The 25,627-nt window shown below is 52.9% G+C and overlaps 1 protein-coding gene across 2 annotated transcripts in view; it reads right to left on the reverse strand.

Annotated features, from left to right (window-relative positions):
- Positions 1-17,430: 17,430 nt before the first annotated feature.
- The window catches only part of LOC140407166 (calpain-1 catalytic subunit-like), an 11,045-nt gene continuing 2,848 nt past the window's right edge, over positions 17,431-25,627 (reverse strand). For both annotated transcript variants that reach the window (XM_072494848.1, XM_072494849.1), the window contains exons 3-4: positions 21,611-21,666; positions 17,431-20,702 (exon numbers count right to left, since the gene is read on the reverse strand). In XM_072494848.1, coding sequence (XP_072350949.1) covers positions 18,778-20,568 — 1,791 coding nt within the window. In that variant the 5' untranslated portion in view covers positions 20,569-20,702; positions 21,611-21,666 and the 3' untranslated portion in view covers positions 17,431-18,777. The remainder of the gene's footprint in view (positions 20,703-21,610; positions 21,667-25,627) is intronic.

Genomic DNA, 25,627 nt, shown 5'->3' on the forward strand with positions numbered 1-25,627 from the left:
GGGGCCATTGACACACCCATAATGCACTGGGACCAGGGACACATTCACAATGCACCGGGGCCATTGACACACCCATAATGCCCTGGGACCAGGGACACATTCACAATGCACCGGGGCCATTGACACACCCATAATGCACTGGGACCAGGGACACATTCACAATGCACCGGGGCCATTGACACACCCATAATGCACTGGGACCAGGGACACATTCACAATGCACCACAGCCCTTGTCACACCCACAATGCACTGGGACCAGGGACACATTCACAATGCACCGGGGCATTGACACACCCACAATGCACTGGGACCAGGGACACACCCACAATGCACCGGGGCCATTGACACACCCACAATGCACTGGGACCAGGGACACATTCACAATGCACCGGGGCCATTGACACACCCACAATGCACTGGGACCAGGGACACATTCACAATGCACCAGGGCCATTGACACACCCACAATGCACTGGGACCAGGGACACATTCACAATGCACCGGGGCCATTGACACACCCACAATGCACCAGGGCCATTGACACACCCACAATGCACTGGGACCAGGGACACATTCACAATGCACCAGGGCCATTGACACACCCATAATGCACTGGGACCAGGGACACATTCACAATGCACCAGGGCCATTGACACACCCATAATGCACTGGTACCAGGGACACATTCACAATGCACCGGGGCCATTGACACACCCATAATGCACTGGGACCAGGGACACATTCACAATGCACCAGGGCCATTGACACACCCATAATGCACTGGGACCAGGGACACATTCACAATGAACCGGGGCCATTGACACACCCACAATGCACTGGGACCAGGGACACATTCACAATGCACCAGGGCCATTGACACACCCATAATGCACTGGGACCAGGGACACATTCACAATGCACCAGGGCCATTGACACACCCATAATGCACTGGGACCAGGGACACATTCACAATGCACCAGGGCCATTGACACACCCATAATGCCCTGGGACCAGGGACACATTCACAATGAACCGGGGCCATTGACACACCCACAATGCACTGGGACCAGGGACACATTCACAATGCACCAGGGCCATTGACACACCCATAATGCACTGGGACCAGGGACACATTCACAATGCACCAGGGCCATTGACACACCCATAATGCACTGGGACCAGGGACACATTCACAATGCACCAGGGCCATTGACACACCCATAATGCCCTGGGACCAGGGACACATTCACAATGCACCAGGGCCATTGACACACCCACAATGCACTGGGACCAGGGACACATTCACAATGCACCGGGGCCATTGACACACCCATAATGCACTGGGACCAGGGACACATTCACAATGCACCGGGGCCATTGACACACCCATAATGCCCTGGGACCAGGGACACATTGACAATGCACCGGGGCCATTGACACACCCATAATGCACTGGGACCAGGGACACATTCACAATGCACCGGGGCCATTGACACACCCATAATGCACTGGGACCAGGGACACATTCACAATGCACCACAGCCCTTGTCACACCCACAATGCACTGGGACCAGGGACACATTCACAATGCACCAGGGCCATTGACACACCCACAATGCACTGGGACCAGGGACACACCCACAATGCACCGGGGCCATTGACACACCCACAATGCACTGGGACCAGGGACACATTCACAATGCACCAGGGCCATTGACACACCCACAATGCACTGGGACCAGGGACACATTCACAATGCACCGGGGCCATTGACACACCCACAATGCACCAGGGCCATTGACACACCCACAATGCACTGGGACCAGGGACACATTCACAATGCACCAGGGCCATTGACACACCCATAATGCACTGGGACCAGGGACACATTCACAATGCACCAGGGCCATTGACACACCCATAATGCACTGGTACCAGGGACACATTCACAATGCACCGGGGCCATTGACACACCCATAATGCACTGGGACCAGGGACACATTCACAATGCACCGGGGCCATTGACACACCCACAATGCACTGGGACCAGGGACACATTCACAATGCACCGGGGCCATTGACACACCCACAATGCACTGGGACCAGGGACACATTCACAATGCACCAGGGCCATTGACACACCCACAATGCCCTGGGACCAGGGACACATTCACAATGCACCGGGGCCATTGACACACCCACAATGCCCTGGGACCAGGGACACATTCACAATGCACCGGGGCCATTGACACACCCACAATGCCCTGGGACCAGGGACACATTCACAATGCACCGGGGCCATTGACACACCCACAATGCACTGGGACCAGGGACACATTCACAATGCACCGGGGCCATTGACACACCCACAATGCCCTGGGACCAGGGACACATTCACAATGCACCAGGGCCATTGACACACCCACAATGCACTGGGACCAGGGACACATTCACAATGCACCGGGGCCATTGACACACCCACAATGCACTGGGACCAGGGACACATTCACAATCCACCGGGGCCATTGACACACCCACAATGCACTGGGACCAGGGACACATTCACAATGCACCGGGGCCATTGACACACCTACAATGCACTGGGACCAGGGACACATTCACAATGCACCAGGGCCATTGACACACCCATAATGCACTGGGACCAGGGACACATTCACAATGCACCAGGGCCATTGACACACCCATAATGCCCTGGGACCAGGGACACATTCACAATGCACCAGGGCCATTGACACACCCACAATGCACTGGGACCAGGGACACATTCACAATGCACCGGGGCCATTGACACACCCATAATGCACTGGGACCAGGGACACATTCACAATGCACCGGGGCCATTGACACACCCATAATGCCCTGGGACCAGGGACACATTCACAATGCACCGGGGCCATTGACACACCCATAATGCCCTGGGACCAGGGACACATTCACAATGCACCGGGGCCATTGACACACCCATAATGCACTGGGACCAGGGACACATTCACAATGCACCACAGCCCTTGTCACACCCACAATGCACTGGGACCAGGGACACATTCACAATGCACCAGGGCCATTGACACACCCACAATGCACTGGGACCAGGGACACACCCACAATGCACCGGGGCCATTGACACACCCACAATGCACTGGGACCAGGGACACATTCACAATGCACCAGGGCCATTGACACACCCACAATGCACTGGGACCAGGGACACATTCACAATGCACCGGGGCCATTGACACACCCACAATGCACCAGGGCCATTGACACACCCACAATGCACTGGGACCAGGGACACATTCACAATGCACCAGGGCCATTGACACACCCATAATGCACTGGGACCAGGGACACATTCACAATGCACCAGGGCCATTGACACACCCATAATGCACTGGTACCAGGGACACATTCACAATGCACCGGGGCCATTGACACACCCATAATGCACTGGGACCAGGGACACATTCACAATGCACCGGGGCCATTGACACACCCACAATGCACTGGGACCAGGGACACATTCACAATGCACCGGGGCCATTGACACACCCACAATGCACTGGGACCAGGGACACATTCACAATGCACCAGGGCCATTGACACACCCACAATGCCCTGGGACCAGGGACACATTCACAATGCACCGGGGCCATTGACACACCCACAATGCCCTGGGACCAGGGACACATTCACAATGCACTGGGGCCATTGACACACCCACAATGCACTGGGACCAGGGACACATTCACAATGCACCAGGGCCATTGACACACCCACAATGCCCTGGGACCAGGGACACATTCACAATGCACTGGGGCCATTGACACACCCACAATGCACTGGGACCAGGGACACATTCACAATGCACCGGGGCCATTGACACACCCATAATGCACTGGGACCAGGGACACATTCACAATGCACCGGGGCCATTAACACACCCATAATACACTGGGACCAGGGACACATTCACAATCCACCGGGGCCATTGACACACCCACAATGCACTGGGACCAGGGACACATTCACAATGCACCAGGGCCATTGACACACCCATAATGCACTGGGACCAGGGACACATTCACAATGCACCAGGGCCATTGACACACCCACAATGCACTGGGACCAGGGACACATTCACAATGCACCAGGGCCATTGACACACCCATAATGCACTGGGACCAGGGACACATTCACAATGCACCGGGGCCATTGACACACCCACAATGCACTGGGACCAGGGACACATTCACAATGCACCGGGGCCATTGACACACCCACAATGCACTGGGACTAGGGACACATTCACAATGCACCGGGGCCATTGACACACCCACAATGCACTGGAACCAGGGACACATTCACAATGAACCGGGGCCATTGACACACCCATAATGCCCTGGGACCAGGGACACATTCACAATGCACCGGGGCCATTGACACACCCACAATGCACTGGGACCAGGGACACATTCACAATGCACCGGGGCCATTGACACACCCACAATGCACTGGGACCAGGGACACATTCACAATGCACCGGGGCCATTGACACACCCATAATGCACTGGGACCAGGGACACATTCACAATGCACCAGGGCCATTGACACACCCATAATGCACTGGGACCAGGGACACATTCACAATGCACCAGGGCCATTGACACACCCATAATGCACTGGGACCTGGGACACATTCACAATGCACCGGGGCCATTGACACACCCACAATGCACTGGGACCAGAGACACATTCACAATGCACCGGGGCCATTGACACACCCACAATGCACTGGGACCAGGGACACATTCACAATGCACCGGCGCCATTGACACACCCACAATGCCCTGGGACCAGGGACACATTCACAATGCACCAGGGCCATTGACACACCCATAATGCACTGGGACCAGGGACACATTCACAATGCACCACGGCCCTTGTCACACCCACAATGCACTGGGACCAGGGACACATTCACAATCCACCGGGGCCATTGACACACCAATAATGCACTGGGACCAGGGACACATTCACAATGCACCGGGGCCATTGTCACACCCACAATGCACTGGGACCAGGGGCACATTCACAATGCACCGGGGCCATTGACACACCCATAATGCACTGGGACCAGGGACACATTCACAATCCACCGGGGCCATTGACACGCCCACAATGCACTGGGACCAGGGAAACATTCACAATGCACCGGGGCCATTGACACACCCACAATGCACTGGGACCAGGGACACATTCACAATGCACCGGGGCCATTGACACACCCACAATGCACTGGGACCAGGGACACATTCACAATGCACCAGTGCCATTGACACACCCATAATGCACTGGGACCAGGGACACATTCACAATGCACCAGGGCCATTGACACACCCATAATGCACTGGGACCAGGGACACATTCACAATGCACTGGGGCCATTGACACACCCATAATGCACTGGGACCAGGGACACATTCACAATGCACCAGGACCATTGACACACCCACAATGCACTGGGACCAGGGACACATTCACAATGCACCGGGGCCATTGACACACCCATAATGCACTGGGACCAGGGACACATTCACAATGCACCAGGACCATTGACACACCCACAATGCACTGGGACCTGGGACACATTCACAATGCACCAGGGCCATTGACACACCCACAATGCACTGGGACCAGGGACACATTCACAATGCAGCAGGGCCATTGACACACCCACAATGCACTGGGACCAGAGACACATTCACTATGCACCAGGGCCATTGACACACCCACAATGCACTGGGACCAGGGACACATTCACAATGCACCGGGGCCATTAACACACCCATAATACACTGGGACCAGGGACACATTCACAATCCACCGGGGCCATTGACACACCCACAATGCACTGGGACCAGGGACACATTCACAATGCACCAGGGCCATTGACACACCCATAATGCACTGGGACCAGGGACACATTCACAAAGCACCAGGGCCATTGACACGCCCACAATGCACTGGGACCAGGGACACATTCACAATGCACCGGGGCCATTGACACACCCACAATGCACTGGGACCAGGGACACATTCACAATGCACCAGGGCCATTGACACACCCATAATGCACTGGGACCAGGGACACATTCACAATGCAGCAGTGCCATTGACACACCCACAATGCACCGGGTCAGTGGGTAAGACCACACTGTGTGTTAATGGTTGCGGAGCTCCAGCCTGGCCAACAACCACTCATTCTGGACCCTGTCAGTTGCGCCCAATAAACAACTTTGAGTTGGATTAAAGTGAGCCTCACAAATGAGGACGTGAGTTCATCCTCCGCACGGCCTCGCTCCACACCTCGAGCCCTAACCCCTCCTCCCACTTCACCTTGACCCCTCCACCGACGCGCACTCCTCCGTCATCGAAAGCGGAGGCTCCCTTCCTCCGACTCTGCGAGCGAAAGAACTCTCTCCTTAGAGAGGTTGGCAGCGTCATGGGGAATGTCGGGAAAATATGCTTCGCAATGTTGTGAAATTGTAAATATCTGAGTAAGTCAGGTTGTGAAACCCCACTGTTCCTCCAGACTGGCAAACCAACCCTCCGGGGGCCGATACCCACTCTCTCCAGCCCCTTCCACTCCCAACACCCAATCTCGCAGCATCGAACAGATGAGTCAGCTTCAATACTAACCCAGCTCCCGGATCACTGCAACCCCTAGCTCCCGGCACCCCCCGGCTCCCGGCACCCCCCTGGCTCCCGGATCACTGCAACCCCCCCGGCTCCCGGCAGCCCCCCCGGCTCCCGGATCACTGCACCCCCCCAACATTCTCCGCATTCGCTACCCAGTAATAAAATATCAGGTTCGCCAACGCCAAGCCTCCTGCCTGTCTATCCCTTTGAAGGATTGCCCCATGTAACCTCGTGGTTTTCACCGCCCATATAAAGGATGTAATCAACTTTTCAAGTCACAACAAAAAAGATTTGAGGAGAAAGACTGACAGGCACTGGATCAATAAACTAAAATCTTGGCCAAATTGACTGACTGAAATACGAAAAGGTAGCACCCCCCCGATTTCCAGATTGAACTTGTACCTTGAAAAAGAGGCACGATCCCTCCGTTGCTCCATGATATCACCCATGGTGGAGATTGGGTCTGTCACAGAGAGAGATTATCAGTGCACACCCCTCCCCCCCTTACATGGGGCAATAACCCAAGCGGTGTGGACACAAGACCTGGGGCCTTGTACAACAGTCGCGTCCAAGCCGCACACTTGGGCCCCAACCCAAACTTCTCCAAGGTCACAAAAAGATATCCCCATTCTAGCCTATCGAATGCCTTCTCGGTATCTGCAGCAACGATTACCACTGGGTCAGGCCCCTCAGACAGAGAAAGCACCACATTTAGCAATCGCCGCTTGTCAGATGACTATTGCTGGCCTTTGACAAAACCTGTCTGATTAACATAGAATTTACAGTGCAGAAGGAGGCCATTCGGCCCATCGAGTCTGCACCAGCTCTTGGAAAGAGCATCCTACCCAAGGTCCACACCTCCACCCGATCCCCATAACCCAGCAACCCCACCCAACACTATGGGCAATTTTGGTCACTAAGGGCAATTTAGCATGGCCAATCCACCTAACCTGCACATCTTTGGACTGTGGGAGGAAACCGGAGCACCCAGAGGAAACCCACGCATACACGGGGAGGATGTGCAGACTCCGCACAGACAGTGACCCAAGCCGGGAATCAAACCTGGGACCCTGGAGCTGTGAAGCAATTGTGCTAACCACTATGCTATCATGCTGCCCCTAGTGGGGTAGCCCCCCCCCCCCCCCCCCCCGCCACCCCCCACGACCACCAGGGCCCACACCCAATGAACAAAGAGACAGAAACTCCACTCCGCTCCCCCCCTGCCCCCCCCCCCCCCCGCTACAAAGGAGGGAATGAGCGAGACCAAAGTCCTTACACTTCTCAACCTTCCGTGTTGGCCAATATAGTATACACAGTACTGACTTAATCCTTATCCCCAACTTCCCTTCCCCGCCCCATCACTCCCCCAAGAACGTATACACTCCAATACAGAATAATAAATCTCACTTAACAAAACATATATACAAAAATATTAAAACGTCCCCAAACAGTCCCTTTCAAACCCACTTGGTAAGAGTCTAGTTTTATAAATAGTTGTATTCATATAGGTGCTAGTTGAATGCAAATAACTAAAGAAGCAAAGTATTAAAAGTGCCTCGACTGTGGGGATCCTGTCATTTTCTCATATAATGAATTAACCATTGTATTCCAGTGTATTCAGCACTGAGAACGATTTTTCTCGCTGTCATCAACTAATCTGTGACTTTCACTTGAGTAATGGAGAGGGATAGGTGTGTGCAACGGGGCAAGGTTTACAATTGGGGGAAGGGTAAATACGATGTTGTCAGACAAGAATTGAAGTGCATAAGTTGGGAACATAGGCTGTCAGGGAAGGACACAAGTGAAATGTGGAACTTGTTCAAGGAACAGGTACTACGTGTCCTTGATATGTATGTCCCTGTCAGGCAGGGAAGAGATGGTCGAGTGAGGGAACCATGGTTGACAAGAGAGGTTGAATGTCTTGTTAAGAGGAAAAAGGAGACTTATGTAAGGCTGAGTGTTATAACCTGCCTGTTTATCATTGGCTGGGGACTAATGACAATCCCACAATCCTGTGGGAGTATGAGCTTCCCCAATGAGGGGGGCGGAGAAACCGTTAGTAAACTCCTAGTATAAATAAAGCTGGCCAGTTTGGAACCAGCAGGAAGGAGTGTGCAGCAATGGAAGTTGCTGCTGCTGTTGTATATATATGTTATTGTAAATAAATGTTATTACTTTGTATCCTTAAAGCTTGTGCTGGATTCTTCCTGGCCCTCACAAAACTGGCGACGAGGGTTAAAGTGAATAGCTGTCTACACTGCTGAAGCCACCTCCCTGGATTTTTGTTGGATACAGGTTGGAAGTTGTTTTCTATTATACCATGCCTCTGTACGGACGTTTGGATGTTTTTGATGCTGCGCTGGAAAGCTGGAACCAGTACACACAACGGATGCGTTACTATTTCCGGGCAAACAGTATCACCGAAAACGGGCGCCAGGTGGTCATATTGCTCACCGCCTGCGGGCCGCATACGTTTGGGGTGATTAGGAGCCTTACGTACCCAGCTGCGCTGGACACCAAAACGTTTGATGAACTTGTGAATATAGTGGGGCAACACTTTAACCCAACCCCGTCCACGATAGTCCAGCGTTACCGGTTTAATACCGCTGAGAGGACCCCTGGAGAATCCCTTGCCGATTTTCTATCCAGGCTACGCAGGATTGCGGAATACTGTGACTATGGTGAGACCTTGTCAGAAATGTTACGTTTGGTTTGTGGTATAACAATGCGGCCACCCAGAGAAAGTTGTTAGCTGAGCCAACATTGACTTTTCAACAGGCCATTCAAATAGTATTGTCCCGAGAGAGCGCAGAACGAGGAGTGCAGGAGCTACAGGGAATGGAAGTGCATGCCTTGGGACGCAACCCCTTCCATCCGAAAAACGTCCCTCCGCACTCCTGCGGTACCTTGGGCGAGGCAACGTCCGGACCGACGCCAGTGGCCATCGGACATTCCTCCCCGAAGGGAGCCTTCTCCAGAACCAATGGATGAGGAGCCATGTCCGTGTCAGACTTGTAGGCGCCGACCCCGTCGCGGACGGCGGTCCTGGGGACGCCAGAGCCGCCGTCGTTCCGACCGAAACTGGGACCAGCCCAGGGGCCGTAACTGGGACCAGCCCAGGGGCCGTACCTTCCATGTGGATGAACCTGCGGCGACCACTCCTGAGGACGTGGAGACGGAGGACGACTGCCTGCAGCTGCATTGTGTGGCAGCTCCCCGTGTGGCCCCCATTAAGGTGACAGTACGGGTCAATGGCCACCCGCTGGAGATGGAGTTGGACACTGGCGCAGCGGTCTCCGTGATCGCCCAGAGGACATTCGACCGCATCAAGCAGGGTATACAGACCCTTACACTAACTGACTCACAGGCCAGGTTGGCCACCTACACGGGGGAACCACTGGACATTGCAGGAACTACAATGACCCCTGTTGTCTATGGACGCCAGGAGGGGCGTTTCCCACTTATCGTGGTGTGCGGCCATGGGCCCAGCCTGTTGGGTCAGGACTGGTTGCGCCATTTGCGGTTGCAATGGCAGCACATCCTCCAAACAGTTACAGAAGGGTTGACTGAGGTGCTAGGATGATACCCAGATGTATTCCAGCCTGGTTTGGGGAAAATAAAAGGGGCCGTAGCCCATATCCAAGTCGAACCAGGAGCCACGCCGCGCTATTTCCGGGCGCGCCCGGTGCCTTACGCCTTGCTCGAGAAGGTAGAAGGGGAGCTCACTCGTTTGGAGAGTTTGGGTATTATCAGGCCCGTCCGTTTTGCTGACTGGGCAGCACCAATTGTACCTGTAATGAAGCCAGATGCCACAGTTCGCTTGTGTGGCGGCTATAAACTGACAGTGAATACGGTTTCCCGACTCGACCGATATCCAATGCCTCGCATAGAGGATCTCTACGCGAAGCTTGCAGGTGGACTCTCGTTCACAAAATTAGATATGAGTCACGCCTACCTGCAGTTGGAGCTGGACCCTGCCTCCCGACCATATGTAACGATTAATACACACCGGGGCCTGTATGAATATACACGGTTGCCCTTTGGAGTATCCTCTGCCTGCGCTATTTTTCAACGTGTTATGGAGGGCATTTTGAGAGGTTTACCACGTGTCGCTGTCCACTTAGGTGACGTTTTGATTACATGGACGTCGGAGCAAGAGCATTTGGAAAATCTGGAGGCTGTCCTTAGACGCTTTTCAGAGGCTGGAGTCCATTTACGTCACACAAAGTGCGTATTTCAGGCAAAGGAAGTAGTCTACCTGGGTTATCGGGTGGACCGCGAGGGTCTGCACCCCGTCGCAGAGAAGGTGCGTGCGATTCAACAGGCCCCCGCCCCGACTGACACTTCGCATCTTCGTTCTTTTCTCGGTCTCGTAAACTATTACGGGAAGTTCCTCCCCAATCTGGCAACTACGCTGGCTCCCTTACACCTTCTGCTAAACAAAAATCACACCTGGGTTTGGGGTCAGCCGCAAGAAACCGCTTTCCGGCGGGTAAAGCAACAATTGTCGTCGTCTGGGTTACTAACCCACTATGATCCTGGAAAGCCTTTGCTCTTCACATGTGATGCATCCCCGGATGGTATTGGGGCTGTCCTGTCCCACAAGATGGAGAACGGGGCCGAGCGACCGATAGCTTTCGCCTCCCGCACATTGACTGCAGCGGAGAAAAAGTACGCGCAGATCGAGAAGGAGGGCCTGGCAGTGGTTTTTGCGGTGAAACGCTTCCACCAGTACGTGTATGGCCGTCATTTCACTATCGTGACTGACCATAAGCCTCTGCTGGGACTTTTCAGAGAGGATAAGCCAATACCGCCCATTGCTTCCGCACGGATCCAGCGCTGGGCTTTGTTGCTTGCTGCATACGAGTATTCTCTGGAGCACAAACCAGGAACGCAGATAGCAAATGCCGACGCACTGAGCCGATTGCCTTTATCGACCGGCCCCATGTCGACCCCCACGACCAGTGAGGTAGTTGCAACCCTAAATTTTATGGACACCTTGCCTGTCACGACATCACAGATCTGTGAGTGGACCCAGACGGAGCCAGTCCTGTCAAAGGTTCGGCACATAGTCCTGTATGGTGGGCAGCATAGACAGCTCCCAGGCGAGTTGCGGGCATTTTCCTCCAAGCTGTCAGAGTTCAGCGTGGAAGACGGCATCCTCTTGTGGGGGACGCGTGTGATTGTCCCGGAAAAAGGCCAGGAGCTGATATTATCAGACTTGCACAATGGGCATCCGGGCGTGACCAAGATGAAAATGTTGGCCCGGAGTTATGTCTGGTGGCCAGGCCTCGACACCGACATTGAGAAGGTGGCCCAAAACTGCTCCATTTGCCAGGAGCATCAGAAGCTTCCGCCGGCCGCGCCCCTACATCACTGGGAATGGCCAGGGCGGCCTTGGGCATGCTTGCATGCAGATTTCGCAGGCCCTTTTCAAGGATCCATGTTCCTTCTATTAATTGACGCCCAGTCTAAATGGCTAGAGGTGCATAAGATGCAGGGGACAACATCCTGCGCAACAATTGAAAAGATGCGTTTGTCTTTTAGCACGCATGGCCTCCCCGAGGTGCTGCTCACGGATAACGGCATTCCATTCACGAGTGAGGAGTTTGCGAGGTTCATGAAGATGAACGGCATACGCCATATCCGCACTGCCCCTTACCACCCGGCTTCAAATGGGTTGGCAGAGCGCGCAGTGCAGACATTCAAAAGAGGCCTAAAGAAGCAGTCTTCCGGATCAATGGACACGAGACTGGATCGCTTTTTGTTTACGTACAGGACCACCCCCCATACAGTGACTGGGGTAGCTCCCGCAGAACTCCTAATGGGCCGGAGACTTCGCACCCGCCTTAGTATGGTTTTCCCGGACATTGGCGCAAAAGTACGCCGCACACAAGAACGGCAGGGACAGAGATTTTCTCGCCATCGTCCGATTCAGCAGTTTGCGCCCGGTGACCCAGTGTTCGTTCGGAATTTTGCTGGTGGTGCCCAGTGGGTTCCTGGTGTAATCTTTCGCCAAACGGGCCCTATATCTTACCAGGTGCAAGCCAAGGGTCGTCTCCAGCGCAAACATGTAGACCACGTTCGGTCCAGAAGACTATCCCCTCCAAAGATTCCCCACCCCCGGAGCTCATTTCTACAGCCGCAGAGACCAGAGACAAGGGAAGGTAGTCCTCACAATCTTCCACTGGTGCCTCACTCGAAGCCTGCGCAGGTCGTTACAGAACCGAATGGAGATAGAGACGCTGACATGACGGAGGCAGCAGACTCTGACTCCGAGATGGAGACACAGGATGCATCAGAGGGAGAATCCTCGGGTCCACGGGCCGTGGATGTACAACCGTTGCGCCGTTCATCACGGACGCGCCAGTCTCCGTCTCGTTACACGCCGCATGATCCAGCGCCGCGTGCAAATGGTGTCCGGCCTGCGGCAAAACGAGTCCGACGCCCTCCTTCACCAGGGTCTTCGGTGGATTCCTTGGACTTTGGGGGGAGGGATGTTATAACCTGCCTGCTTACCATTGGCTGGGGACTAATGACAATCCCACAATCCTGTGGGAGTATGAGCTTCCCCAATGAGGAGGGCGGAGAAACCACGAGTAAACTCCAAGTATAAATAAAGCTGGCCAGTTTGGAACCAGCAGGAAGGAGTGTGCAGCAAGGGAAGTTGCTGCTGATGTATATATATGTTATTGTAAATAAATGTTATTACTTTGTATCCTTAAAACTCGTGCTGGATTCTTCGTGGCCCTCACAAAACTGAGGAAACAAGGTTCAGACAGGGCGTTGGAGGGATACAAGATAGCCAGGAGGGAACTGAAGAAAGGGATTAGGAGAGCTAAGAGAGGGCATGAACAATCTTTGGCGGGTAGGATCAAGGAAAACCCCAAGACCTTTTACACATATGTGAGAAATATGACTAGAGCGAGGATAGGTCCGATCAAGGACAGTAGCGGGAGATTGTGTATTGAGTCTGAAGAGATAGGAGAGGTCTTGAACGAGTACTTTTCTTCTGTATTTACAAATGAGAGGGGCGATATTGTTGGAGAGGACAGTGTGAAACAGACTGGTAAGCTCGAGGAAATACTTGTTAGGAAGGAAGATGTGTTGGGCATTTTGAAAAACATGAGGATAGACAAGTCCCCCGGGCCTGACGGGATATATCCAAGGATTCTATGGGAAGCAAGAGATTAAATTGCAGAGCCGTTGGCAATGATCTTTTCGTCCTCACTGTCAACAGGGGTGGTATCAGGGGATTGGAGAGTGGTGAATGGCGTGCCCCTGTTCAAAAAATGGACTAGGGATAACCCTGGGAATTACAGGCCAGTTAGTCTTACTTCGGTGGTAGGCAAAGTAATGGAAAGGGTACTGAAGGATAGGATTTCTGAGCATCTGGAAAGACACTGCTTGATTAGGGATAGTCAGCACGGATTTGTGAGGGGTAGGTCTTGCCTTACAAGTCTTATTGAATTCTTTGAGGAAGGACCAAGCATGTGGATGAAGGTAAAGCAGTGGATGTAGTGTACATGGATTTTAGTAAGGCATTTGATAAGGTTCCCCATGGTAGACTTCTGCAGAAAGTAAGGAGGCATGGGATAGTGGGAAATTTGGCCAGTTGGATAACAAACTGGCTAACCGATAGAAGTCAGAGAGTGGTGGTGGATGGCAAATATTCAGCCTGGATCCCAGTTACCAGTGGCGTACCGCAGGGATCAGTTCTGGGTCCTCTGCTGTTTGTGATTTTCATTAATGACTTGGATGAGGGAGTTGAAAGGTGGGTCAGTAAATTTGCAGACTGATTGGTGGAGTTGTGGATAGTGAGGAGGGCTGTTGTCGGCTGCAAAGAGACATAGATAGGATGCAGAGCTGGGCTGAGAAGTGGCAGATGGAGTTTAACCCTGAAAAGTGTGAGGTTGTCCATTTTGGAAGGACAAATATGAATGCGGAATACAGGGTTAACGGTAGAGTTCTTGGCAATGTGGAGGAACAGAGAGATCTTGGGTCTATGTTCATACATCTTTGAAAGTTGCCACTCAAGTGGATAGAGCTGTGAAGAAGGCCTATGGTGTGCTCACGTTCATTAACAGAGGGATTGAATTTAAGAGCCGTGAGGTGATGATGCAGCTGTACAAAACTTTGGTAAGGCCACATTTGGAGTACTGTGTACAGTTCTGGTCGCCTCATTTTAGGAAGGATGTGGAAGCTTTGGAAAAGGTGCAAAGGAGATTTACCAGGATGTTGCCTGGAATGGAGAGTAGGTCTTACGAGGAAAGGTTGGGGGTGCTAGGCCTTTTCTCATTAGAACGGAAAAGGATGAGGGGCGACTTGATAGAGGTTTATAAGATGATCAGGGGAATAGATAGAGTAGACAGTCAGAGACTTTTTCCTCGGGTGGAACAAACCATGACAAGGGGACATAAATTTAAGGTGAATGGTGGAAGATATAGGGGGAATGTCAGAGGTAGGTTCTTTACCCAGAGAGTAGTGGGGGCATGGAATGCACTGCCTGTGGAAGTAGTTGAGTCGGAAACATTAGGGACCTTCAAGCGGCTATTAGATAGGTACATGGATTACGGTAAAATTATATAGTGTAGATTTATTTGTTCTTAAGGGCAGCACGGTAGCATTGTGGATAGCACAATTGCTTCACAGCTCCAGGGTCCCAGGTTCGATTCTGGCTTGGGTCACTGTCTGTGCGGAGTCTGCACGCCCCCCGTGTGTGCGTGGGTTTCCTCCGGGTGCTCCGGTTTCCTCCCACAGTCCGAAGATGTGCAGGTTAGGTGGATTGGCCATGGTAGGACCTTGTGGACGAGGTCTTTTGTTCCTGAATTCTTGAATCATCTATCTGTTTGTGTTTCCTTTTGTGCTTAATGCTTTTGCCATGTGCTTGACTTTTTTATGTGTGGTTTGAAATTTCATTTCTAAGTTTTTATTCAGTTCTTATTCAAGTGTATACCAGTGAGGAATTAGCAATACATTAATATTTTGACACCTCCCACTTACAGGATTACCAATTTTGATTTGAAGGTAAAATAAGTGACCCCACAACACTCAATTCAGTCTAAGTGCTTGTTCTTTGATAAAAGCCTCCTCCACCATCTCGATAAAATGAACCTTTGAGTTGTGCGTGACTCTCCACCTTGCCGAAACCAATATGCACACACTCTTGTACAACACCCAGTTTGCTTTATTACACAATGCACTATGGTCAGAGACACTCCTACAATGCACCAGTGTCAGAGCCACCCCCACAATGCATTGGGGTCAGGGACACGCCCACAATGCACCAGGGTCAGAGACACTCCCACAATGCACCAGGGTCAGGGCACTCCCACAATGCACGGGGGTCAGGGTCACTCCCACAATGCATGGGGGTCAGGGACACTCCCACAATGCACCAGGGTCAGAGACACTCTCACAATGCATGGGGGTCAGGGACACTCCCACAATGCACCAGGGTCAGAGACACTCTCACAATGCATGGGGGTCAGGGACACTCCCACAATGCACCAGGGTCAGAGACACTCCCACAATGCATGGTGGTCAGGGACACTTCCACAATGCAGCTGGGTCAGGGACTCACCCACAAGTCAGTATAAGGGACACTCCCACAATGCATTGGGGTAAGGGACACTCTCACAATGCATCAGGGTAAGGGACACACCCATAATGCACCAGGAACAGGCACACCCCCACAATGCAGCAGGGTCAGGGACACTTCCACAATGCAGTGGGGTGAAGGACACTCCCACAATGCAGCAGGGTGAATGAAATTCCTACAATGCAGCAGGGTGAAGGACACTCCCAAAATGCAGTGGGGTTAGGGATACTCCCACAATGCAGTGAGGTCAGGGACACACCCAGAATGCACCGGGGTCAGGGACACGCGCCTAATGCAGCAGGGTCAGGGACACACCCACAATGCAGTGGGGTCAGGGATACTCCCACAATGTAGTGGGGTCAGGAACATGCCCACAATGCACCAGGGTCAGTGACACATCCACAATACAGCAGGTCAGGGAAACACCCACAATGCACCAGGGTCAGGAATACTCCCATAATGCACTGGGGCCAGGGACAGACCCAAAGTGCAATTTTGTCAGGTACATTCCCACAATGCAGCGGGGTAAGGGACACTCACACAATGCATTGCTGTCAGGGACACTCCCACAATTCACTGGGATCACTGACACCCCCACAATGCAGCAGGGTCAGGGTCACTCCCACAATGTACGGGGATCACTGACACCCCCACAATGCAGTGGGGTCAGGGATACTCCCACAATGCAGCGGGGTATGGAAAACCCCACAATGCACTGGGGTCAGGGAAACCACCCCTCCAATGCACCGGGATCAGGGACACTCCCACAATGCACCAGGTTAGGGACACACCCACAATGCTGCAGGGTCAGGGACACACCCACAATGCTGCAGGGTCAGGGATACTCCCACAATGCACAGGGATCATGGTCTCTCCCACAATGCCCTGGGGTCAGGAACACTCCCTAAATGCATGGGGGGGGGGGGGGTCAGGGTCTCTCCCACAATGCCCTGGGGTCAGGGACACTCCCACAATTCCCCAGGGTCAGGGACACTCCCGTAATGCACTGGTTTGAGGGACAGTCCCACAATTCACTGGGTTTGGGGGCACTCCCAGAATGCAGTAGTGCTGATGAAGCAGTCGTCGTGGAGACAATGAAAGATTGCAATGGGTTGATTGGTCCTTTATTGATTTATTGATGAATTTAATACTGTCTTTGGGCTGTGGTCACCATTACAAAGTTCCACAGACCCTGATTGGAGATTAAAGCGATAAATCACACAGCAAACGCTAAATAAAATAGAAGCTTTTGAGGGAGAGCGATGAGTGGAATTAACTCCTCACCCGGATTGGTGCAGACACAGAGTCCGAGGCCCAGAAACCCCCTGGTGGATGAGAACGGTCTTGCCCAATCTCACCCCCCTGGTCCCAGCTCCAAGAGCAGCCAGAGCAGTTGCCCTGGGACCAGGCTGTCCCGGGCGGACTTTGCGAGTTTTGGAAGACTATTGTTGCTTCCAGGACAAACGAGCCCAGCTGGCCGGTCGGTGTGGGCCCAACCTTATTGGGTTCATAGACCTGGAAGTTTAGTGGTTATCATTGTGGGCCCAGCTTGTGAGATCCAATCCACCCAGGGGGCAGCTGTGAACTGAATAAATCTCTCGTGTGACTTCGCCTAAATCTGTAGATTGTTGGAAAATGCAAATAGATGTTTGATGTTGGTTAGGAAAGAACCTGTCCCCCCCAAAATCCCACACCAGCATGTAACAAAGGTAGCTGCACCACAAAGAACTGAGAGAGGGAGAGAAAGAGAGGCAGAGATAGATAGAAGCAGAGAGAGAGAGACAGACAGAAGCAGAGAGAGAGAGAGAGAGATAGACAGAAGAAGAGAAACAGAGAGACAGAGGAAGGGAGAGAGACAGAGGCAGAGAGAAAGAGAGAGAGAGACAGAGAGAGACAGCGGCAGAGAGAAAGAGAGAGAGAGGCAGAGAGAGAGCGAGAGAGAGAGACAGAGGAAGAGAGAGAGGCAGAGAGAGAGAGAGAGAGACAGAGAGAAAGAGAGAGAGAGAGACAGAGAGAAATTGAGAGAAAGAGACAGAGGAAGACAGAGAGAGAGACAGAGGCAGAGAGAGAGACAGAGGCAGAGAGAGAGAGAGGCAGAGAGAGAGAGACAGAGAAAGAGAGAGAGGCAGAGAGAAAGAGAAAGAGAGAGAGGCAGAGAGAAAGAGAAAGAGAGAGAGGCAGAGAGAGAGACAGAGAGAGAGAGACAGAAAGAAAGAGAGAGAGAGAGAGACAGAGGAAGAGAGAGAGGCAGAGAGAGAGAGAGAGAGGCAGAGAGAGACAGAGAGAAAGAGAGAGAGAGAGACAGAGGAAGAGAGAGAGGCAGAGAGAGAGAGAGAGAGAGAGAGGCAGAGAGAGAGAGAGAGGCAGAGAGACAGAGAGAGGCAGAGAATGGGAATAGTGGTGAAGCCAGTTCTGCAGTGCTCCTGTTTTTAATGTAACAAATTGTTGGCCAAGGTTAATTTACAGAACAGGGCAATGGTGGGGGCGCGCCAGAGAGACACTGGGGTGGGGGGAGAGGGAGCAAAGTGGAACGGGGGGTGATAGAGAGAAACTGATGGTGACAGAGAGAGACTGGGGGTGACAGAGAGAGACTGGGGGTGACAGAGAGAGACTGGGGGAGGCAGAGAGAGACTGGGGGTGACAGAGAGAGACTGGGGGAGGCAGAGAGAGACTGGGGGTGACAGAGAGAGACTGGGGGTGACAGAGAGTGACTGGGGGTGACAGAGAGAGACTGGGGGTGACAGAGAGAGACTGGGGGTGACAGGGAGAGACTGGGGGTGACAGAGAGAGACTGGGGGAGGCAGAGAGAGACTGGGAGGTGACAGAGAGAGACTGGGGGTGACAGAGAGAGACTGGGGGTGACAGGGAGAGACTGGGGGTGACAGAGAGATACTGGGGGTGACAGAGAGATACTGGGGGTGACAGAGAGAAACTGGGGGTGACAGAGAGAGACTGGGGGTGACAGAGACTGGAGAAGGCAGAGAGTGACTGGGGGTGACAGAGAGAGACTGGGGGTGACAGAGAGAGACTGGGGGTGACAGAGAGAGACTGGGGGTGACAGAGAGAGACGGGGGTGACAGGGAGAGACTGGGGAGGCAGAGAGAGACAGGGGGTGACAGAGAGAGACAGGGGGTGACAGAGAGAGACTGGGGGTGACAGAGAGAGACTGGGGATGACAGAGAGAGACTGGGGGTGACAGGGAGAGACTGGGGGTGACAGGGAGAGACTGGGGGCGACAAAGATAGACTGCAGGTGACAGAGAGAGGCTGGGGGTGACAGAGAGAGGCTGGGGGTGACAGAGAGAGACTGGGGGTGACAGAGAGAGACTGGGGGTGACAGAGAGAGACTGCGGGTGACAGAGAGAGACTTGGGGTGACAGAGAGAGACTTGGGGTGACAGAGAGAGACTTGGGATGACAGAGAGAGACTGGGGGTGACAGGGAGAGACTGGGGGAGGCAGAGAGAACCTGGGGGGGGGACAGGGAGAAAGTGGGGGGGAGGCAGTGAGAGACTGGGGGTGACAGAGAGAGACTGGGGGGTGACAGAGAGTGACTGGGGGTGACAGAGAGAGACTGGGGGTGACAGAGGGAGACTGGGGGTGACAGAGGGAGACTGGAGGTGACAGAGGGAGACTGGGAGTGACAGAGAGAGACTGGGGGTGACAGAGAGAGACTGGGCGTGACAGAGAGAGACTGGGGGTGACAGAGAGAGAGACTGGGCGTGACAGAGAGGCACTGGGGGTGACAGAGAGACACTGGGGGTGACAGAGAGTCACTGGGGGTGACAGAGAGACACTGGGGGTGACAGAGGGAGACTGGGGGTGACAGAGGGAGACTGGGGTGACAGAGAGACACTGGGGGTGACAGAGAGACACTGGGGGTGACAGAGAGACACTGGGGGTGACAGAGGGAGACTGGGGGTGACAGAGAGAGACTGGGGATGACAGAGAGAGACTGGGGGTGACAGGGAGAGACTGGGGGTGACAGAGAGAGACTGGGGGTGGCAGAGAGAGACTGGGGGCAGAGAGAGACTGGGTGTGGCAGAGAGAGACTGGGGGTGGCAGAGAGAGACTGGGGGTGACACAGAGAGACTGGGGGTGACACAGAGAGACTGGGGGTGACACAGAGACTGAGGGTGACACAGAAGTAGGGTGGACCAGTTGTCTGGGTATCTGGATCCCACACTGCACAATATCCCCAGGTGAGGAAATGCATAGTTTCATTAAATTCTGAGTAAACTGTCTTCATTGCATGCTGGAACCATTTTATCAATCAAGCGACACACAGACCGCAGGCAGGTTAGCTTAATGAGCAGGAAAGAGGCATTTGCAATCTCAGCATCTTCCAATCATTTTCTAGCCGGACATGGTTAGACTGAGCCACTGTAAATACAGAAAAGGAAATGGGTGAGCCTTCAGAGTAAATCATAGACATCTATAAGAAAAAAGGAGGCTAAGAGGCAAAGAACATTCAGGCCGGTGCGGCCTACACCCAACATTCAGGCCTGTGCGGCCTACACCCACCATTCAGGCCTGTGCGGCCTACACCCACCATTCAGGCCTGTGCGGCCTACAGCCAACATTCAGGCCTATGCTGCCTACAGCCAACATTCAGGCCTGTGCTGCCTACAGCCAACATTCAGGCCGGTGCAGCCTACAGCCAACATTCAGGCCTGTGCGGCCTACAGCCAACATTCAGGCCTGTGCGGCCTACAGCCAACATTCAGGCCTGTGCGGCCTACAGCCAACATGCAGGGCTAACATTCAGGCCTGTTTGGCCTACACCCAGCATTCAGGCCTATGCAGCCTGCACCCAACATTCAGGCCTATGCGGCCGACACCCAAGATTCAGGCTTGTGCGGCCTAGACCCAACATTCAAGCCTGTGCAGCCTAAACCCAAAATTCCAGCCTGTGTGGCCTACATCCAACAATCAGACCTGTGCTGCCTACATCCAACAGTCAGGCCTGTGCGGCCTACATTCAGCAGTCATCCATGTGCGGCCTACACACAGTAGTCAGGCCTGTGTGGCCTATGCCCAACAGTCAAGCCTGTGCGGCCTATGCCCAACAGTCAGGCCTGTGAGACCTACAGCCCAAATTCAGGCCTGTGTGGCCTACGCCCAACAGTCAGGCCCACTCTGAGGCCGACATCGAACAGTCACGCCCTGAACCACCAGCCTAATAACTTCTTCCCCAGCTCTTCTCCCATTCCTGCTCCCCCATAATGGAATAGCAACGGGGAAAATGGCAACGCGACCCATTTCAAACTAAGGGGCAGGAAAATACTCACATCAACAATATTCAGCTCCACCGTGCCATCCTCTTGCTCCAGGGCTTTGAACGATCCTGAACATAGACAGTTATTTGGTCATAATAGGCATTAATAAAATCCAAATGTCCTAGCTTTGGATCGTCAAACACAGCATCAAGGAGGCCATTCGCTCTATCGTACTCGTGCTGCCTCCTTGAATGAATTATCCACTTATCCCCACTACCTCTGTTCTTCCCCCGGAGCTCAGCAAATACTTCATTTTCCAGTATTTCTCCAATTGTCCTTTGAAAGCTCCGACTGAATCTGCTTCTACCGACCCCCCTTTCGGGCAGCGCAGTCCCGATCATTACTCGCTGACCCACCTCATCTCATCTCTGCCAATCACCAAAAAGCTTTGGCTACTGACTTCCTGTGGCCGAAAACCCTTTCCCCAAATCACTTCATCAAAATCATGCCGGATTTGAGCACATCCATGAAATCTCTTCTGAACCTTCTCCTCCTAATCCCAGTTTTCCCAGTCTCTCCAGAGTAACTCAAGTCCCTCATCCCTAGTTCCATCCGAGTAAATCCCCTCCACACCCTCTCCATCCATTTGAAAGACCACATGGATACGGACCAAACATTCAATCGCACTGATTGATGTCAGCTCCAGACCAGGGAAGTGGTGGAAGCAACATGGGGTATTAGCCGGTGTTGTTCCTTTGTTTAAGAAGGGGAGCAGGGATAATCCAGGAAATTACAGGCCGGTGAACCTTACGGCAGTGACAGAAGAGCTCCTACTCGACTGCTTGGAGTCAGTGGCTGGTCCATATCCAAGAACTCAGTGACCAACCGAAACGAGTATGCCACCACCGTCACAGACTTCATCAGCAAATGTGTGGACGACTGTGTGCCAGAGAAGGTGGTACATACACTCCCCATCCTCACCAATCTGCTGCAGAGGGATCTGTCCATGACAGGATCGGTAGAAGTGACCGCCGCACAGTCCTTGTGGAGACAAAGCCCCGTCTTCACATTGAGGATCCCCCTCCATCGTGCTGTGTGGAACTACCGCCGTGCTAAATGGGATAGACTTCAAACAGATCGAGCAACTCCAGACGGGGCATCCATGAGGCGCTGGGGGCCATCAGCAGCAGGAGAATTGTATCAACCCCAATCTGCAACCTCAGGGCCCGGCCTATCCCCCACCCTACCATTACCACCAACCCCGGTGCAGGAGAGCATGAAATGAAATGAAATGAAAATCGCTTGTCACAAGTAGGCTTCAAATGAAGTTACTGTGAAAAGCCCCTAGTCGCCACATTCCGGCGCCTGTTCGGGGAGGCTGGTATGGGAATTGAACCGTGCTGCTGGCCTGCCTTGGTCTGCTTTCAAAGCCAGCGATTTAGCCCTGTGCTAAAGAGCCCCTTGACACTGCCAGTGTCCCTGACTCCAGTGCACTGTTCGGGTAAGTAATAAGTTCGCAGATGATGCTAAATTGGTGGTGTGGTAAATAGTGGTGAGCAAGGCCTCAGATTACAGGACGATGTAGATAGGCAGAAGAGTGACAAATGGGATTTAACCCTGATAAGTAATGATAATCTTTATTATTGTCACAAGTAGGTTTACACTAACACTGCAATGAGGTTACTGTGAAAAGCCCCTCGTCGCCACATTCCGGCGCCTGTTCGGGTCACAGAGGGAGAATTCAGAATGTCCAATTCACCAACAGCACGTCTTTCGGGGCTTGTGGGAGGAAACGGGAGCACCTGGAGGAAACCCACACAGACACGGGGAGAACGTGCAGACTCCGCACAGACAGTGACCCAAGCCGGGAATCGAACCTGGGGCCCTGGCGCTGTGAAGCAACAGTGCTAACCAATGTGCAACTGGGCTGTGTGAGGTGATGCATTCTGGGAGGACTAACCAGGCAAGGGAGACAATGAATGGCAGGATGCTGGGAAGTACAGAGGAGGGATCCTGCTCTGCATGTTCATAGATCCGTGAAGATAACCGGATAAGCTGGTTAAGAAGGTACACGGGATACTGCCTTTATTAACTTATTAATATTAAACGCTGGTTAGGTCCCAGCTGGAATACGGTGTGCAGTTCTGGTCACCGCACTGCAGGAAGTGATTGCCCTGGAGATTCACCAGCATGTTTCCTGGGCTGCAACGTTTCAGCGACGAAGAGAGGCTGGATAGGCTGGAGTTGTTTTCCTTGGGAGCTGAGAAGGCCGAGAAGATTGAAGTGTATAAAATTATGAGAGACATAGATAGTGTGGGCAGGAAGAACCTTTACCCCTCAGTGTCAATAATCAGGGGACACAGATTTAAGGTGAGGGGCAGGAGGTTTGGAGGGGATGGTTCACCCGGAGGGGGGGGGGGGGTTTGGAACTCGCTGCCTGTAAGGGCGGCAAAGGTAGAGACCCTCAGAACAGTGAACAAGTATGTAGATGAGCATTCGCAAGCCCAGGGCAGACAAGTCAACGGACCACGTGCTGGACACTGGGGTGAGAATTGTTCGGTGCTGGGTCGATGCTGCAAACGGACTGGATTGGATTTGTTTATTGTCACGTGTACCGAGGTTCAGTGAAAAGTATTTTTCTGCGAGCAGCTCAACAGATCATTAAGTACATGAGAAGAAAAGGGAATAAAAGAAAATACATAATAGGGCAACACAAGGTACACAATGTAACGACATAAGCACTGGCATCGGGTGAAGCAAACAGGGTGTAGTGTTAATCAGGTCAGTCCATAAGAGGGTCATTTAGGAGTCTGGTGACAGTGGGAAAGAAGCTGTTTTTGAGTCTGTTCGTGCGTGTTCTCAGACTTCTGTATCTCCTGCCCGATGGAAGAAGTTGGAAGAGTGAGTAAGCCGGGTGGGAGGGATCTTTGATTATACTGCCCGCTTTCCCCAGGCAGCGGGAGGTGTAGATGGAGTCAATGGATGGGAGGTAGGTTTGTGTGATGGACTGGGCGGTGTTCACGACTCTCTGAAGTTTCTTGTGGTCCTGGGCCGAGCAGTTGCCATACCAGGCTGTGATGCAGCCCGATAGGATGCTTTCTATGGTGCATCTGTAAAAGTTGGTAAGGGTTAATGTGGACATGCCGAATTTCCTTAGTTTCCTGAGGAAGTATAGGCGCTGTTGTGCTTTCTTGGTGGTAGCGTCGACGTGGGTGGACCAGGACAGATTTTTGGAGATGTGCACCCCTAGGAATTTGAAACTGCTAACCATCTCCACCTCGGCCCCGTTGATGCTGACAGGGGTGTGGACAGTACTTTGCTTCTTGAAGTCAATGACCAGCTCTTTAGTTTTGCTGGCATTGAGGGAGAGATTGTTGTCGCTACACCACTCCACTAGGTTCTCTATCTCCCTCCTGTATTCGGACTCATCGTTATTCGAGATCCGGCCCACTATGGTCGTATCGTCAGCAAACTTGTAGATGGAGTTGGAACCAAGTTTTGCCACGCAGTCGTGTGTGTACAGGGAGTAGAGTAGGGGGCTAAGTACGCAGCCTTGCGGGGCGCCGGTACTGAGGACTATTGTGGAGGAGGTGTTGTTGTTCATTCTTACTGATTGTGGTCTGTGGGTCAGAAAATCGAGGATCCAGTTGCAGAGTGGGGAGCCAAGTCCTAGGTTTTGGAGCTTTGATATGAGCTTGGCTGGGATTATGGTGTTGAAGGCGGAGCTGTAGTCAATAAATAGGAGTCTAATGTAGGAGTCCTTGTTGTCGAGATGCTCTAGGGATGAATGTCGGGCAGGGGACTGGCGTCTGCTGTGGACCGGTTGCGACGGTATGCGAATTGCAGTGGATCAAGGCGTTCTGGGAGTATGGTGGTGATGCGCTTCATGATCAACCTCTCGAAGCACTTCATTACGACTGAAGTCAGGGCCACTGGTTGGTAGTCATTGAGGCACGTTGCCTGGTTCTTCTTTGGTACCGGTATGATGGTGGTCTTCTTGAAGCAGGTGGGAACCTCGGAGTGGAGTAGGGACAGGTTAAAGATGTCCGTGAATACCTCTGCCAGCTGATCCGCGCAGGCTCTGAGTGC

The sequence above is a fragment of the Scyliorhinus torazame genome, unplaced genomic scaffold (assembly GCF_047496885.1).
Source record: "Scyliorhinus torazame isolate Kashiwa2021f unplaced genomic scaffold, sScyTor2.1 scaffold_1264, whole genome shotgun sequence".
Lineage (NCBI taxonomy): Eukaryota > Metazoa > Chordata > Chondrichthyes > Carcharhiniformes > Scyliorhinidae > Scyliorhinus > Scyliorhinus torazame.